Below are 17,721 nucleotides of genomic sequence, written 5' to 3' on the forward strand. Positions count from 1 at the left end.
TATAATTCCCATGTGACCCTCATTGCAAAGTTATATTAGACTGTTAACAGCATTGAGTAGTGGTAAGTAGGAGGCGGTCCAACCAACCTGGGAAGTTAATTAGGAGTAACATAACCTTAAAGTTTAACAGTTTCTTCTCTGTCAGTTCTTTTGAAAAAAAATATTCTCAAACCATGGATAATTTAATTCAAAAACTTTTCTACTGTCATCATTTTTCATAAAACTTCATTTCCAAGGTTAACTAAAAACATTATTTCAGCAATGTTATTCAAAGTAACAAAAAAGTCAAGAAATGCTATGAACTTATTATATTGGATGGATATTTCATTGGTTTTTCCTTAGAGAACTGTAAAAGTGTGCAAGAATATTGGAGGTGGTTTTCCAGTTCTGTGGTTCCTCATAGAGAAACGTTTTGTACTGTTAGAAAATGGGCTTGGGAAACAAGAAATGTTTTTGGTATGTATCGAGAACGTCCTGTTCAAATGGGTAAGCAAGAACTTATTTTGGATACCATTAAGGATTATGGCATATTAGCAACAGAAATTCTATCTAAACAAAGTGACATATGAAGATCATCTATATCCTGAACTATTAGATGAAATTCAGTTTATCCATATCATGCGTAAAATGTGGAAGAATTGATACTTTAAGATTTGGTTCAGCGAGCGAATTTCTGTCGATTTATTTTACACATATTCATTTTCGAATAATGAAGCTCGTGGAGGTATTACAAATAGACATAACTTTTAAGAGTTTTTGGGTGAAAATCTCCATTTATAACGTAAGTTTAAGATCAATGTTCGATTATTTGATTGAAATAGGTTTTTTTCCAATCCTACTTTTTCAAAATACTCATCCCGTTTCAATCAACGATTTGCCATTATAATTGAGATTGGAAAATTGTTTTATGCATGATAGAGTAACACGTCATTGACGTAGGAGACTCATTGAACCTCCAATATCTAAATAAGTGAATTGGATAGGGAATTAATTGTCCTCAAATTAGCTTCAATGGAGAATTACAATCCCGAGAAGAATCCTGGAATCGTATTATATCTAACTAAAAAAATGATCATTAGCTTCTGGCTAGAAGCGAAAAATACTTTTGTGTCCAAGATAAAATAGTGATAATTATCAACAATTTCCCCAAATTATACAAATTCATGTTTATCTACAATATTATTAATTTGCTTTCCCATTAAATTATTTTTATTGAAAATTATTCTTCAATTTGTTAAATATTTAATAAAATGTATAACTAACTTTGTGTGCCAAAATTTCTTTGAATGACCTGAAATTACAAGTGTAAGAATTAAGGATAACAGCTGTGAATTTTTGAGGCTAGTTAACCCCTAATTAATTCCCTAGAATGGTTCGGTTACCTTTCATGAAATAACACCACCATTGCCGTCGTTGAATCTGTAAAATTCTTAGTGTTTGTTGTGGACAATTCCTTGAAATGGATGTTACATATTTCCGCCTTATCTAAAAAATTGAGTTCCTCTTATTTTGCGCTGAGATCAGTTCCCAAAGAACTGAACATCCACCTCCTTAACAGTTTATTACGCCCTTATTGAGTCGCATCTCCGATATGGTACGATTCAATTCTAGCGAATCTACAAACTACAGAAGAGTGCTGTTAGATATTCACTCGGTCCAAACAGTAGGGCATACTGCAAGACTTCTTCAAGAGATTAAAAATTCTGACTATTCCTTCCTTATTCATATTTGAATTCTTTTGCCTCTAATACGTAAGCACACTTATCCAATTTCAGAAAAATCGTTGCACGGCTATCCACTTAGGAGCACGGAGCACGACCTTTACCTATCTACTCCACGTCCAGAATTAGTTAAATGCTCAATATTTTACAATGCAAAGTTATTTTTATGTTTGTTTTTCAGTTTTTACAAGCTTTTGTCTACAAATTGTAACAATTTTTTGACAATAAAGCATTTCCCTCTTTCTCTTTCTTCTTATAACTAACATTATCCAATGCAGTCAACAGTTTATTACATTGTACCAAATTCAGTATTTTAAAGTAAAAAAGTTTGTCGAAATTGCCCCAAATCTTCATATTTTCGTCTCCTCTATATACCTCGATTTTGTGTCGGTTCTTATGGGAGGCACCTTGTATATCACCGTTAATAATAAGAATAAATCCAAAAATTTGCTGAAATTTTTGAAATGCGAACATAAGGGTGAATCATCATGATTCTTGAAATCGGAACTTTCCATTTATCAGAAGAGTAGTTTCAACTTTCACCTTTCGGCTATAGAATATTCACAAACCCGGCTTCACAATCAAAGGAAATATCAATCATTTCGAATGAATCATGTATATGAACTTTTGATAGAAATAGATATCTGGCTCTTAATGGACTCCTATCACAGTATTCATCAGATTTAATATACCATATACTCAAGACTCAAGAATGATGAGCAAATTTAGAATCGAATAGTTTAGTTTATATGCAGAAATTTATCAACACAATCTGTCGATAACAAATTTTGTATTCTGTGTTTAGAATCAACCATAGAACTGCTAACAAAAATTAATACTAGTGAAGCATTTATTATGAAATTCACGGCAACAATGTCTTGTGATATTAGGTAAATACACTATTAAAAAAATAATGAATGCGCAATTAGCGGACACGCCATAACTTTTACTCATCGGCTAAAAGTGGAGAATGCGCCTGAAGACCACCTTTAAATAATAAATAATTAAAGGAAAGAAAAAATTTGTGTTTACTGACTTACTGACATTATGATCGTATTTTATTTTGTATTGACCATTGGCTGACTGTAATGAGATGCTAGAGAGATAAACACCGACAGTTATTGATAGAAACGATATTCAAACAAACCAAAATAGAATAAAGTATGTTTGTATGAAATAGAATAAACTGAAACCCAACGATCTAGTGGGATAAATTTACCTGATGCTTCGATTATATATCAATTCATTATGCAGCATTAATTACTTGAGGCTTATTATTGAATATCCAGAGTGAATTATATCCTATCAATATCCTATTAATCGCAAAAATAATAGAATCTAAAGGTACTGAGTATGATAGATACAGAAACAGAACTGATAAAAACATCATATGTAGGTCAAATACTGAGAAAATTAGCAAGTGATTGAAGAATGTGACATGATAATATATAAAATATTTAAATGGAAAGTAAGTAAGGAGAGTCGAACTCTTGTATCAATCATCGTATCCAAAATAAAATTATTGAGGGAGAAATATATAATAGATGACACCCTGTATATTATTAGTCTCAATAATTTCGTTCAATACACAAAACAAAATGATTTCTAGTGAAAAAGTCTCCCACAAAAATGTGTATGTTGTTTGTATTTATTCCACACTATACAGGGTGTCCCACGACGGGTTAAAACTATCTGTATATGACAAAATACTTATAGTGAAATCATGAATATTTTTACGTTTGGGTTTCCGGTTATCCGGAAATCGACTGTAAATTCGTTATTTCAAATAAAACACCCTGTATATCAATACATTGAAATCTACGTGAAATTTCAGTAGACTTTTTCGAAAAAATGCATACTTTTCGAGTTATTAATTTTTTTTGTAATAAATTTTACATCTGCAGACCCTTATAAATTATTTTTGTTTCCTTTGCTCTAAACAAGGTCACACGTATTTGAATCTATGTTGAAAATTTTTTATTTAATCCAGGATGCCTATAAAGAGTGTTCAAAGTTTAACTTCATAAATATCTAATTTCTCTATTGTTTTTCTGCATTCTGCATTGATACAAACACTAAGAAATAAAAATGTATATTTCTTCATCTTGTCAAGGTCTGTAAAAATTAAATCAAATTGTACTTACTAATCCTATTCCAACTTTAGTCGTTTTCTAGATATTTGAGGCTTTGAATTATTATTGTATTTTTTAACAAGTTAAAATGACACTTATTCAACTATCACTAGTGATTTGTTGATACTTTCGAAAATCTTCGAAATGGCTCGTTCTCAATTTAACAACGAATAGAAAAATTTAGACCATCTCCAAAAATGTACAGACTATATTTAATATCTGGATAACAATAAGAATTAGATACAGAAAATATACATGAATTTGCCTTATTCTGTACTCCTAAATGCATTAATATAGAAAAAAACTGGGTGGTTCTCTATAAAAAATTAACAAGTTTGAAAATTATTAAGTTTAACTTTGAACACTTTTTATACACACCCTGCATAAAATGGAAAATTTTTAAAAAAGATTCAAATACGTCCGATCTCACTAAGAGAGAAAGAACAGAAACAATTTTTATATCTTTAAGGGTATCTTCGGAAAAAAATGATTTATATGTTTCTTCAACCGTCCAATTTTTAAGAAAAAAATTAAATTGAAGCTCGTATATATGCATTTTTCGAAAAAACATTTCATACAAAATTATACTGAAATTTCACGTAGATTTCGAAAATGTATTAATATACAAAATGTTCTATTCAAAATAACAAAGTTACAGTCGACAGAACCAAAAGTAGGCCATCTTTGAACATATTTTAGATCGTATCCGAAAACTCAAACGTAGAAGTTTTCATGTTTTTACTATGAGTATTTTGCACATATTTTACAGATAGTTTTAACTCGTCGTGGGACACCTTGTATATGTTATCCTGATGAAATAAGAAAAATAAGAAAACAAGCAAGCACCATATTGATTCTTTATTTTATGCGGAAAATTCTTCCGAACATGGAAATCAATGGAAAAAAACATTATTGCTTCGGGCTCACGGAGAAATATATTCAAAAATACGAACGAAACCAAATATTCAGCAAAAGTTTCGTATTACTGAAATTCTGAATATCGATTTTAATAAATTATTCCCGTTCCAAAATACCTAAATATTTATATATTTATATCTTTTTCAGATCCTGTCACAACTGCAAACATCTTCAACTCCAAGTTAATATGATTGCAGCTTCCTAACATTCGAATTTACGAGACGTTTCGTATCCTGTAAATTAATATGAACACCTCATTACTTGAAGATGAAATATTCAGGACCAATCTCACTATAGATCAGTGCAAAGCAAAGTATGCTACTGAAACTCAGAATTTATCGGAAACTCAGCCCCAACGATTTTGTAAAGTCATATCGGATAGTGTTTTGTGTTGGCCACCTACTCCTTATAACAGCACTGCTACAATTAGATGTTTTTCTGAGTTATTCAATATCAAGTATGATGACACACGTAAGTATATGGTTTAGTTTCTAATATGTTCAAATTATTATCATCTGTCTTTCGAAATAATCATAGATATTCATATGTTTTGTAACTTCTTATTTATTTCATGTTTTTGTTACTAAAAAGTCTTAGGTCTTCTATGTTTGAAAATTAGTTTTTGAAACAGTAAATAATATGACTTGACATTAACAACATAATATACAAAATAAATTATCGAAATATTTTATAGAACTAAAATCTAAAACATTCAAAAACATGTATACATATAATAAACATTTAAGTATTCATAAAACGAAATAAAAGGTGATGAATACAATAAAAAAACTGCATAACAAACCATGAAATATCAAAAATACCTGGAACGGGATGGAATTCAAAAAACATACAATAAAATTGGATTTTGGAGTAGAAATTTCAATAATAAAAAAGACCTGACCAATTTGTATATCTGTTTTATGAATTTCATCGATTTACTAATTAATTTTTGCCATTTATTTTTGAGATATGAATAACGAAGAAAATAGATGCGAATTTTGATATTAATGTTATAGGGTATCTATTGATCAATATAATTATACAATTTGTTAATATCAAATCACATTTTGATAAAGATCGAAATAGGTTAGAACGTCAAAATTTTCATTTGTTTGGAAAACTAAATTCCAAACAGTGAACACATCAAATTAAGAGGATTTAGCAGAAGAGTTATTTAGATATATATCTATCGAATAAACTAAAAATATTGGAAATAATAAGGAGAAGGGAATAACATCAACAATTCAAAATTATACACCGGCGTGCAAAAAATTGAGGTCACTTTTAAATTTTCATGTTCTTTGAAATTTTACGTTTTCAGTATTCGCAAACGTTGTACTCTATACTAAAGAAAAATGCATTTTTTTTCTTGATTTATTGATTTATTCTGGAAAAGCAACAAATTAACATTTTGGGCGAAATTAAACATTTTGTTATTAGGGAAGATATGGAACTTGCATTGATGACTGCTTGAAGTCGGCCCGGCATACTTTGAATTTAGTTGCGGATCACATTCTAGTCGATGTTATCCCATTCCTGCAACAGCAATCTTCTCAGCTCCTGGGCAGTTCTTGGTACTGGTGTGTGTCTGCAGATCAGTTGTCCTAGCTCGTCTCAGACATCTTCTATGGGATTCATGTTTGTGCAAATTTCCTCCATTCACTCATATTATGAACAAGGTCCCTTGCTTCTTTCCAGTTTATTGTTCGTTCATTCATTATTTCTGTTATAACCGTATCCCACGTTGTTCTTGGTGTACCTCTTTTTCCGTTTTCCCCCATTTTTGCTTTCCATATTCGTTCTTCATTCATTCGTTGTATCCCCACCATTTTAGTTGTCATTCCTTATATAAGCTAATGTAGGTTGTTTACATCTATGTTTTCTATTTTGATTTTTTTTGTGAATTACAAATAAGATCACACAATATTGAAATGAGACTCTGAATACCAGTTTCTTAACTCCAACAAAAATACTCGTTAATCAAATCGATCATCGAAGTCAAGGTCAATGTTTTCTTCGATTGTGAAGGTATAGTGCGATCAAAGATCGTTCTGTTTACTGTGAACTGGATCTTGAAAGGTGTGAGTTTACTAAAGCCCTTAGACAATATTCTTGGCGTTAGGAAGGTCGCGACAAAGCAGATGAAAGCCAACACTAGAAAAGCCTTCCAGTAATACGTCCAGTTAATCGATACAATGTATGTATGAATGCATTGTTAGATAAAAACATCATTTTGAATCGAGTCAAAATAATATCACTTCTCCATGGTCACATATCATGGTCAATGAACTAACAATTCCTTCTCACATATTCTTATAGTCTAAAGGTATAATCATGTTTAACGACATATTGAAACTATCAAAATAAATAACATAAATTTCCCGCTGCTCATATTAGATTATTTTCAATATTAACAATGATGTTGAACTTAAAGAGATACGATGTATTTGAAATTCGTTCAATCTCATAAAAAATTATCCAAACGCACACCTTTATAGTAAGGATATTATTGAAATATTTCTATACCTAACGAGAAGCCTCGTTTATTATAATTTATATGGGGTAAATATAAATGAGATTAATAAATTCTTACCGCATTCAAAAGGAACTGCACAATGAATTAGGCTTTTAGCTAATGCTCTGATAAAACATTCTGTGTTTGCCATGCTATTTAATTTTCTACTTACCTTAGAGCATACGGTAGTCCAAGTTCTGCTCGGTTATCTGTATGGCCTTCGGGCACTAAAGTTGAATACAATTTTAATTTTCAGATTTCCTGGAAAGCGGAACGAATTTTCTTTTACAAAATATGAATTCAAATTAGATAATTTCAATATTTTAATTGAAAATCACGTAAAAATGAAGAATCTGGGTAATGGAAAAATATTATGAGGTCTTCTCAATTATTTCCAATTTCTTCCTAGCAATTTTATTTCTATTGAAAACGTTCAAATACATTAAACAAATAGCTCATGTGATTTAGTGCTAGAAAAGTCCTCCAAGGAGTTTGATCATGAAATTTTCCACAAGCATTCAATATAAAAAGAAAGATACTGAAGCTTTTGATGAAACTTTCACTATCATCAGATTTATAAAATCGCAGAGAATATGATGTATAAAACGAAGGAAAAATAATAGTTAAAAAAATAACAAAATGGAAGTCTGTGGATAGTGGAGTAATACCCAAGACAGAAAAAAATGGGGAAAAATAACGGAAAAACCAAAACATGAAGGAAACTAGTTTGAAAAAAAAGAAGAATGAATGGAACGTGGATTGACTCATTACAAGAAACGACTCAAAGAGCTCTTATTCTTAATGAAAATACTATATATATACAAACCAATGTCATATCTTGGAATGAGTTATATCCAATTTTGCTAAAAATATGAACAATATTCAATTTAAATGTATTGAAAGGCGAGAAAAATGATTAGGATTACTCTAAAAAAGAAGTGTTCCTTTTTTTCCACTGTCTGTTAAGAATATCATCTCGTTGTCAACCCAGTTACAACTCAAGCATGAAATTTCAATTTAAATTCTGTATCGAACAACGTTGTTTTATTTTTTTTTAGTGTGACTGAAATATCTGGATAAGGCGTGCTCTTTTACATTCTGATAGAAAGAATTTTCATTTCTTCCAATAATATTGTATATCCCTCAATTAAAACTTATATTTCGATTTTTTTCAATTTTTATCAAGTACTGAATCTTGGAAAAGGGCGTTATTTGATAACAAAATATATATGTTATTTGTACACAAAATATCCCGTTTTTGTGTAACCTGTTTCCCAAATAGTACAATCACCTACAAATTCACTTAAACTTATTGTTACGATTTCATCTTGTTCCTGGAGTCAATCCTGCTTGGATATAGAAGAATTCTAAAATTCGGCTTCGATGAGATACCTGGAATTCATTTGATTTTTGATTTTATAGCAAGCAATTGTTTCTTGAATAATTTTTAGGAAGGTCTATTTATTCATTTGGTTTGTTTTTCTAAATCTTTGGGGAGTATTCTTTGGATATATAAAGAGTTTATGTTCAGTATATGATAAATAGTTGTAGTGAACAGACCGAATTAGTAAAGTAATTTAAGTAAATTAGCAGGTAAACAGTTTACCTTCAGTCTCTGAATACGATGGTTATCGAAACTCGCGTCAAACAGTGTAATTGTGAGTGTTGGTGGTGTAAAGAGTGTATTCATAATGAATATCGCTAACGGCTCTAGAAATTCCAACTTACCTAGACTTTTTGATATGTTTATTTTTATAAATTGTGTCTTCTATTCTAAAATTAGTTTTTTTTATAATTTTTGAAAGAGATAAAAATTTGTCGTTTCTAGCTGTTGCGTTCTTTATCAAAATATTTCAAATGAAAATAATCTCTCTGTAATTTCTTAAGGAATATGATTTTGTGAAGATCCATGAAGATTCATGATATATCTGCCAGGTATAGTCACTTATCGCTTCTATTCTATCAACTCGGGAGTGAACAATGAATTTTTATGTCTGGAAAGCTGAGAAACATTTTTTATTGAATATATTCCTCAGAACCTAATCACATTCAGTTTTATTATCCAACTATTGTTAAGTATACACTCACAGTTAATAGCTATTTAGTTAAAAGGTCATATAATATTGTTTATTGAATGTTCCCGTAGATTTTGTAATGAATGACAGCTCATTTTTGTCTCTAACGTACATCACAGACAGGAAGTCAATAAAGGAGCTCCGAAGCCCATTACAAAGCGAAGTTGTTATGAAAATAGCAACACCATTTCTGCTTATTGACTTTGAATGAAACACTATGACATAATACCCTAAAAGTTACATGGTGTGGCGAAGATGAATCTTTACAATTTCTATATTTCTTAAAAGAAATTTATGTTTGTTTCTACCAAAATTACTCCGAAACCTATGCAATTATTCTGCATCTCTTATTGAGAAGCTTTCAAGAACCGGCGACATTGTTAGCAAGTTATCTATTCGGATATTTTGCTTTTTATTTGACAATAAATTTGCATGATTCGATAAGCTCATTCCAACATCTACCGAGGTAACTAGAACATATTCAAAGTGAATCGATTCTGAAAGTTCGTACCTACATCAATTTCAATGTGTCCTCTCAAAACTTCATGAACTTTCTCGTTCATTTTGAAACTACTGTTTAACGGTTAAACAGTTTCTATTTACCAATGACACCTAAAGCTTTTGTTAACATATTTTGTGCCTTTGCCATAACTTTTTTAACTCGTCTACATTACATCAGAAAATTCTCATCTAATATGTAACTCTGTTACAACCATAAACTGAACAAATCACTTCAACTAAATTTATATAATTTAGTTTGTTGCCATGTTTCAAACATCTATTAACAAATCTTAAAATACGATAGTGATCAGTTTACTCTAACTGTCGGCATGCTATTAAAAATGATTCACAATTTTTGAGAATACTTTAGAGTTCTATAGATTTTTATTTGGGGAAATATTTGCTCAAATTATGCATAAGCATTAAAGTCTAGTCGTTCATCAGAACGATGGTTGACCGTCTAAGTGTAGTTGAATTTTTTTCGATTCATTGAGATTTTTGCATTTTGACTTGTGGAATTCTGTTCCGCTACAGGTTTTACAGAATATTTTTTCATTGTTGTGAGCAAGCTTTCCGTCTGGAAATTAATCAAACTCGAATTACCCTTTGGCATTTTGAACTTCTCAGAAACAATATTTGTAGCGAAAAATTCAACGTTCAAATTGATAAACTATCGGTCACTGATGACGTGGTGAGGTGATGGATTAATTATTAAACAAAATTGCAAACATCAACCCCTATCGTATCTATTAAGAAAATAGATATAAACCCCTAATTAACTACCTGCATTATTCTACTCGATTAAACCGGAAAGAGGCGCTAACTAGACAATAATGGGTTGCATTAGGTGAATTATGAAATTCAGGTGAAAATCTATTCATTCCATCAAAAATTCTTCCAAATATGTATATATTTATAGAAATGTGCATAAAACTGACAAACTGTCCAAATTGGCATATGGATTTAGCATAGAATATAAGTTTAATTACTCTAGACTTCACCAACATTTCAATATGTCCAACTTAATTTTGATTAAAAATGAACGTGAGTTGCTTCTCAAATCATCGATTCATTCAATATCATTACATTGTCCAAGTGTCAAACTCCGGAAATCAATTTTTTCACTAGCCACACTCTATTTCCATATCACCATTAATTCCCGTGGTTGCACTTGGGATGCATTTTGAAATAAAAAAAAACTCATTAGAATCTCTAGCTCACACATCTCAACAGAATAATGAGATTACTGTTATATTTCTGCATTTTTTCATCTACTAGAAAGGCGGATTGCTTTTGAATCTCGAAACCGACATAAAATATGGATGTGCTTCCAGCTAAGTGGTGAAACAAAAACAAATTGTTTGTACTTCAACAATTTCAACAGACAGTTAGTGACTTATCAATGTCATCTAATGTAATACATACTCCACGTTTTTGCTCTCGAAGGAATAAAAAGATAAAATACTAAAAAGCGTCCATATAAAAATTCTGAAAAAAAATATTTCATGAAATAAGTCAACTTTTCTAACAACATACTAACTGTTTAAAGTGATAAATACGTTAAGGGAGAATCAAAACCGCAAAATGAAATTGAGAAGACCACGATTTTATATTTAAAGAGGAAAGTAACCAAAGGTGAGCTAACATTCTGTTTTTGTCCCAAAAATAAAAATCAATTCAAAAATTAACAGGCTTCATAATACATTTAAAGAAAGATTTAAATTTAAAATTCTGATTAAATTAAATCTCGCGTTTCATAATTGTCATTTAGTCTAATTGTTTATTTAATTTAAGTTCTAAGGTAAAGTCGGAAATGATTTACTCCAGCACATTGAAGTTTCCTTTAGCGGTAAACGTAAGTTGGGAAAAAATGGCACAATTACTATATATCATGCTTCATCAAGTTCGAGCTCAAGCTAATCCGAAGAGGAAAATATTGTTCGGAGACAACATAGAAAAATCTTCTTGGAAATATACGTGCTCAATTTTCACTAACATCTTTATATATCTTCACCTCATCAATCAATAAAAGTATCCCCAAAATTAGTATTATGAATTCTTTTTGCATTCATTGTTAATAACGAACTTGGATTAGAAAAATATTATAATTGAGAATAAATCATGTGAAACCTTTAATAGTTATTATTACAAAGTAAAAAAACAATTGTTGGATAAAACGTTTTTAACGTCTTTAAGGAGCCTTTACTCGAGAAACCATATTACAAATCGGTTATGGGACCATTTCAATCTCAAGGAACCTTCAGTTGAAGTGCCAGCTAGGGTGAGATTATGACACCGGTTTAAACACTGGGTTCTTCAGTATCGCAGCAAGAAAGGGAGACATAATAGATTCTTTGGATCGCATAGTATACAAGACCCCAAATCTATATATACATACATATCTTCTTAATATCGAATTAAATTGCAAAATAGACGTAACATATCTAAGAGATGTTCAAATATACACATACTTATAATATTTTGTAAGAAATTGTTCATTTTATAAGATCTGAAATTTCTAATATGAATAGCTCAAAGAAATTACTCAGTTTACAAAAATCACAGTTCTTCTGCTGCGTTTTCGGAAAAAAAATCCTGACAAAACATACCCGCTGCACCGGCAGACTCAGGAGCTTCTCTTCCTATGGAGTATCTGGTTAACTATCTGATCAAACTCGATATCTTCTTCACCTTCATTTTCTTCAGTGTTCCTGGTCTTGTTTTTCTAATTTCTTATTTTACTTTTCTTTTGTTTGTGTTAATTTTTTTCGTCTCATTTGTTTCAATAAGGTCATTTCTACACGACGACGAAGTTATAACTAAGGCCACAGTATATCATAAAGAGTTCTAGACCTATACTGCTGCAATCAATCCCGGAAGATGAATGTTCATTGTCATATGTTTGTTTATGTCCAGTTCCTGAAGTAGATTCTTCTGTTTGAGTGTCAGGTCTCAATGGAGGAGCATTTTATGTTTTAGGTCTAGTCCATATTTAGGACCCTATTCAAGGCCCATATTCGAATATCTTCACCAACATCAACTTGATCGTGCACTTTACAAATCATGTATAACAAACAATAAATCATCTGAAATTCATAAAATTGAACTAATACTCTACAATAAAACACAGTTACAGTATTTAGATCTTTTCTAAGGTTGCAACACAAGTATGGCCGACAACTCGCACCCGACTGACTGGAAAAAATTAATAAGATGTTAAAGCGAATGAATATGATAGACGTTTGTACCCCAGATCAACGCCTATAGCGTCTTTTGATTGTTGATTGTTGAGAATTGAACTAGTCCATATCAAAACCCCAACTCCCATTTAGTTACTCCCGTCAAGATGTGTCATGTTTTACTACTAGTAGTGTAGTTATATATAAGAGATAATAGACACACGGAAAACTTGAAGTTTAAGTTGATTGTAGCAATTTCAGACAGGTAATTGCTAGTGAAATGAGAAAAGTTGAACCATCTATCTCGAGTTGGAAAATCTTCAGCAATTTATATATTTTATTTTATTAATATTAGACGTAAAAATTTTTATTTCGCATTATCTCGTAATGACCACCCCGCTCTATCGTATTTTGATATTAATGAAAATCAATTGATTGCATGGGAAATATAATATCATTAATTATTTAGTACATCATTGAATTCGACGCAACTATAGTTGCAATTTAATTAAGTGAAAGATAGAATCACAGAATTTCGGAGAGCACTAATGCTATTGGGACGTAAAATATGTTTATTTCGAAATATGAATGAAGCCCCTGGTTTCTCAACAATGAAGCTATTCATGATCTTTGTGTATAGTCTACGCGTGAACAATTCGGATGATTCACAATGGGAATATTAAAATCTAGTATGGCAACATTGTGAAAAGTATTACTTTAGAAAGAGACATCAAAATTCATTTAATATGTATTCTTCATTAATAATTCCATATGAATGGATCAATAAAACAATTTGAATATCTAGAGATTTGTTGTTTATGATATATTTCATTGCTTAATACGGCGTTATACGAGGGCTACTAGTTGAGATAGACAAATAACAAATATTAATAATTTGATACGGTTTTATTGTTTTTCAATATATTCTCCATTAAGATCAATAAACTTTTGCATGTGATCCAATTGTCGAAGCATTTTTTCCATTCCGAATGAGGTACCTCCAAAACATGTGGTTTGAACACATCAACCGCTTCTTCAGGTGTAAAAAAACTTTGAACTCGCAATTTATTCTTGATCTGCGGTAATAAGATTATTTTTGTGGAGAATGATTCGTGTTCTGGTTTCCCTAATTGTTTCAAAGACTTCTCGCCAAGAAATACTGGTGTACCATTCTGAATTGACCGTCCCCCTTTGCTTTAATGGAACATTGGTATCATGTTCAGTTATGCCGAAAAAACAGGCGATCATTTGCGTCGAAGTGCTTCGTACGAATAACTTTTGATGGATTTGGATGGTCTTGAAAGACCCATACAATCGACTGTTGTTTAGTTTTGTGTCCATATGCATGGATCCATGATTAGTCGTTTATCACGATCTTATAGACTTCCTTTGCTCCAATCGACATGAGCTTTTTTGTGTATGTGAGTGAAACTAATACCCAAGTATGCCTCAATCTTACGGTACAACACATGAAGATCTTGCAACATCAGCTCACGCAAAATATCAATGTTTTATAGCACAACAGCCGTTTTTGATCGAACTTCACGAAACGTATCCTATAGCGGAGTACGACCGCGATTGAGAAAGCACTGTAGCTCGAGATGGTGCTTCATCATCAAAATTCGAAGATAATTAATCGGCTCGCTGCACTTGGTTTAATCCACTTAGTCAACAAATTCATCGCGCGAAAATGTTCACGCTTCAATTCCATTATTAACCATGATGAATGTTTAAAGTTTCTGTAAGCAACTCAAATAACGGAGTACGATCACTATTAAAAATATCAAACTTTATGGTAACAATGTCAGATTTGCCATAATCACATCAGTGTTGCCATATCTCAAAACTTAAGTAGCAGTGGAAGCTAAATTTTTTGACAAAATTCATTTAATACAAAATCTATGATGATAATCATTTGACTTTAATCTAGAACATTGAATCATCATAATAAATAGAGAAAAACGGAACGAAACCAAATCAAATTACTACTAACTATATTATATTGCCTTTTAGACTAAGTACTGCACGTAATGGTCTTGGCATACTATCAATTAACGTTTGGCAGTGAAGTGGTATAAACCTGGAACGATTCTTTTGGGACTTGTTATGAGCTTTTTCTTCATTTAACGTATCGATGTTTTAATCGGTGAGAAATCTGGTCCTCTAGAAAACAATTTTACGAGTGGAACATCTTTTCAATAATATCTAATTTTTCAATTTCTCAGCAGTACGAAAAGTGATACCATTAATAGAATGTATGTTTTCAATTTGAGATGTTAAGCACATTAAGGGAGTCATCAGCATTCGAAATACATTTCACGAAGTGTGTTTCAATTTATTAGCTGGTATGGATACCATATCAAAAAAGAAAACTTCACTTTTTATTGAAGCTAATCGTTTAGAAACAGTTTTCATAACACGACTCCCATTTTTTCAACGCATATCAGATGATGAAAGTCTATTCAAACTATGAAATAATGATTCGACTACCGATCAAAAAAAACTTTCTAGGCTCCAGAATCCAGCTTTTTGGACGTTAAAGCTGCGTCATTCCATATATACAATACGTTGTTCGAATATGTAGTATGCCAATTTTGAACACTGTTAAGTTGCTTTTGGAATAATATGGCTTTGTATGATTTCATAATGTTTCTAATGGCATATCTTGACTTATTAGCATTTTCAGCAACTTAAATATGAATCAAATAAAACTGTGCCATTTTCAATAAGTTCAGACAACAACATCAATGCTTCAAAAAAGAAACAAAATTGGATTCTTTGGATCATTGAATATTTTTATTCATTTTACAATATCCACTTTTATTTCTAGTAAACAGAAACTGATCAATCAACTCAATTTATAAGGGGACATTAAACGAAAAAAAGAAATTGTAATATCATGTTTTGAGTAGTTGGGTTAACTTCTTTGTGCCATACAGAAGACATTTATCTACTATTTTATACGAGGATTGCAACTCAAGTTTTGAAATATGGTAACACTCATGTGAATATGTCAAAACTGACAGTGCCACAATTGAGTTTGACACTTTTAATGATGAACATGCTGTCGTACTGTTCACCATTACTAATTTTGAATTGGAGCATTTTAGTGGCTCTGCTGATGAGATATTAGTATTAATATCCATAGTTGCAAGGTATAATTGCACAGTAAATATCATGCAAGCTTTCTTGGGTAGTCTATCATATGAGCGGCCACTAAAGGAACTAAATTTTGTAATGAAAAATCCAGCTGGCTATTATATTATAATCGTTTTTATATGGACAAGGAATCTGGCTTGAGAGAGCTGGACGAATTGTGATTCTGTACACATTTTGAATCTTCTAAAATTGATGTAAATATCTCTTTTTTTTGCCATCATTAACAGATCTAGCAAGGAATTGAGTCTTGATATGAAACAAGATCTCTTTGTATATGTCATGAAAGGCATACGTATTTTCTGGAAATATTTGATGCATAGATTTTGTTTTCAAAAATTATATTTGAAATGGCTTACAAATTAAATTTCTTCTCCCATAATTTCATTATACGACAATATGAAATCAGTGTGATGATTCATTTATCTATTAACACCTATAATTGTTTTTCATTTTTTCAGAAAACGCAACAAGAGAATGTCTTTGGAACGGTACGTGGTCTAAATCCAATTATTCAGCTTGCAGAGAAATCATTGCGTTACCTGCAGATGTTGAGACACAGACAACAATCTACTTTATTGGATATACGTTAAGTCTGGTAACTCTAGCTATAGCGATGACTATATTCACATATTTCAAGTAAGTCCATATATAACAATCACATTGGTTTTATTCCTCTTGACAATTTTCATGTCTAATGTATTAAATACATTAAAAATGTTTAACCTCTATCACAAAGTAAGGTACGCCTGCAAATGAATCTTTCTTCAGGTCTGTATGGCCTCACTTCGGTTAGTAATAAGTTGTGTATTTTGTTGCTGTGTATTATTCAATCCAAATCTTTTGCTTTAGCAATCTGAATAAACTTTTTCTAAATGAAAGTAAATTAGTTATTCCTTTTTCCCATCTTCACTTTCTGCTTCATATTTCACGAAACCGCATCCTTTCATTTACACGACGATTGCTCAATAGCGGCTAATTATATACGTTTTCTTGCTAGTGTCTGGTGGAAAGTTTTATTTGTAAATCTCATTTTTATTGGAAATTGTTGTATATTAAAAAAAAAACGTAGTACTGAACTATTATTTCATTGTTGCACAGTGATTGTGTTAATAACATAGGAAACAAATTAAATTCATTCTTCTTTTATAATTTGTAATGTTTCCTCAAGAATCTTCCAAGACGATTTACCAGAAAAATATCTCAGATTTGTTACTGAATGATTCATATTTATTTCGACGAAATCATTAGTCTGAGTGATTAAATTAATATAGTATTATATTCGACGACAGAAGGCTTTTATTGATTGAGAAGAAGAGAAAAACGCTGGGCGTCATTTGTGACGTATTTCCTCGTACTCGTTATAAAAAATGAGGAAAACCAAAAATTAATGGAAGTAGTGATATCTGTATTGTTCCAAAATTTTGATTCTCCCTTCATCATAAAATCACTCTTTCTCTGCATGGGTTTTATAATGGCAACGCTGTCGAAAAAGAGTAAAACGAAGCATATCCATGCTTCAGA

At 31.1% G+C, this 17,721-nt stretch overlaps 1 protein-coding gene across 5 annotated transcripts in view; it reads left to right on the plus strand.

Moving 5' to 3' along the window:
• Window positions 1–17,721, plus strand: part of LOC130442977 (diuretic hormone receptor-like) — a 216,880-nt gene that overhangs the window by 131,379 nt on the left and 67,780 nt on the right. For all 5 annotated transcript variants that reach the window (XM_056777419.1, XM_056777427.1, XM_056777403.1 and 2 more), the window contains exons 2-3: window positions 4,919–5,242; window positions 16,659–16,836. In XM_056777419.1, coding sequence (XP_056633397.1) covers window positions 5,017–5,242; window positions 16,659–16,836 — 404 coding nt within the window. In that variant the 5' untranslated portion in view covers window positions 4,919–5,016. The remainder of the gene's footprint in view (window positions 1–4,918; window positions 5,243–16,658; window positions 16,837–17,721) is intronic.

Source organism: Diorhabda sublineata, chromosome 1 (assembly GCF_026230105.1).
Source record: "Diorhabda sublineata isolate icDioSubl1.1 chromosome 1, icDioSubl1.1, whole genome shotgun sequence".
NCBI classification, from domain to species: domain Eukaryota; kingdom Metazoa; phylum Arthropoda; class Insecta; order Coleoptera; family Chrysomelidae; genus Diorhabda; species Diorhabda sublineata.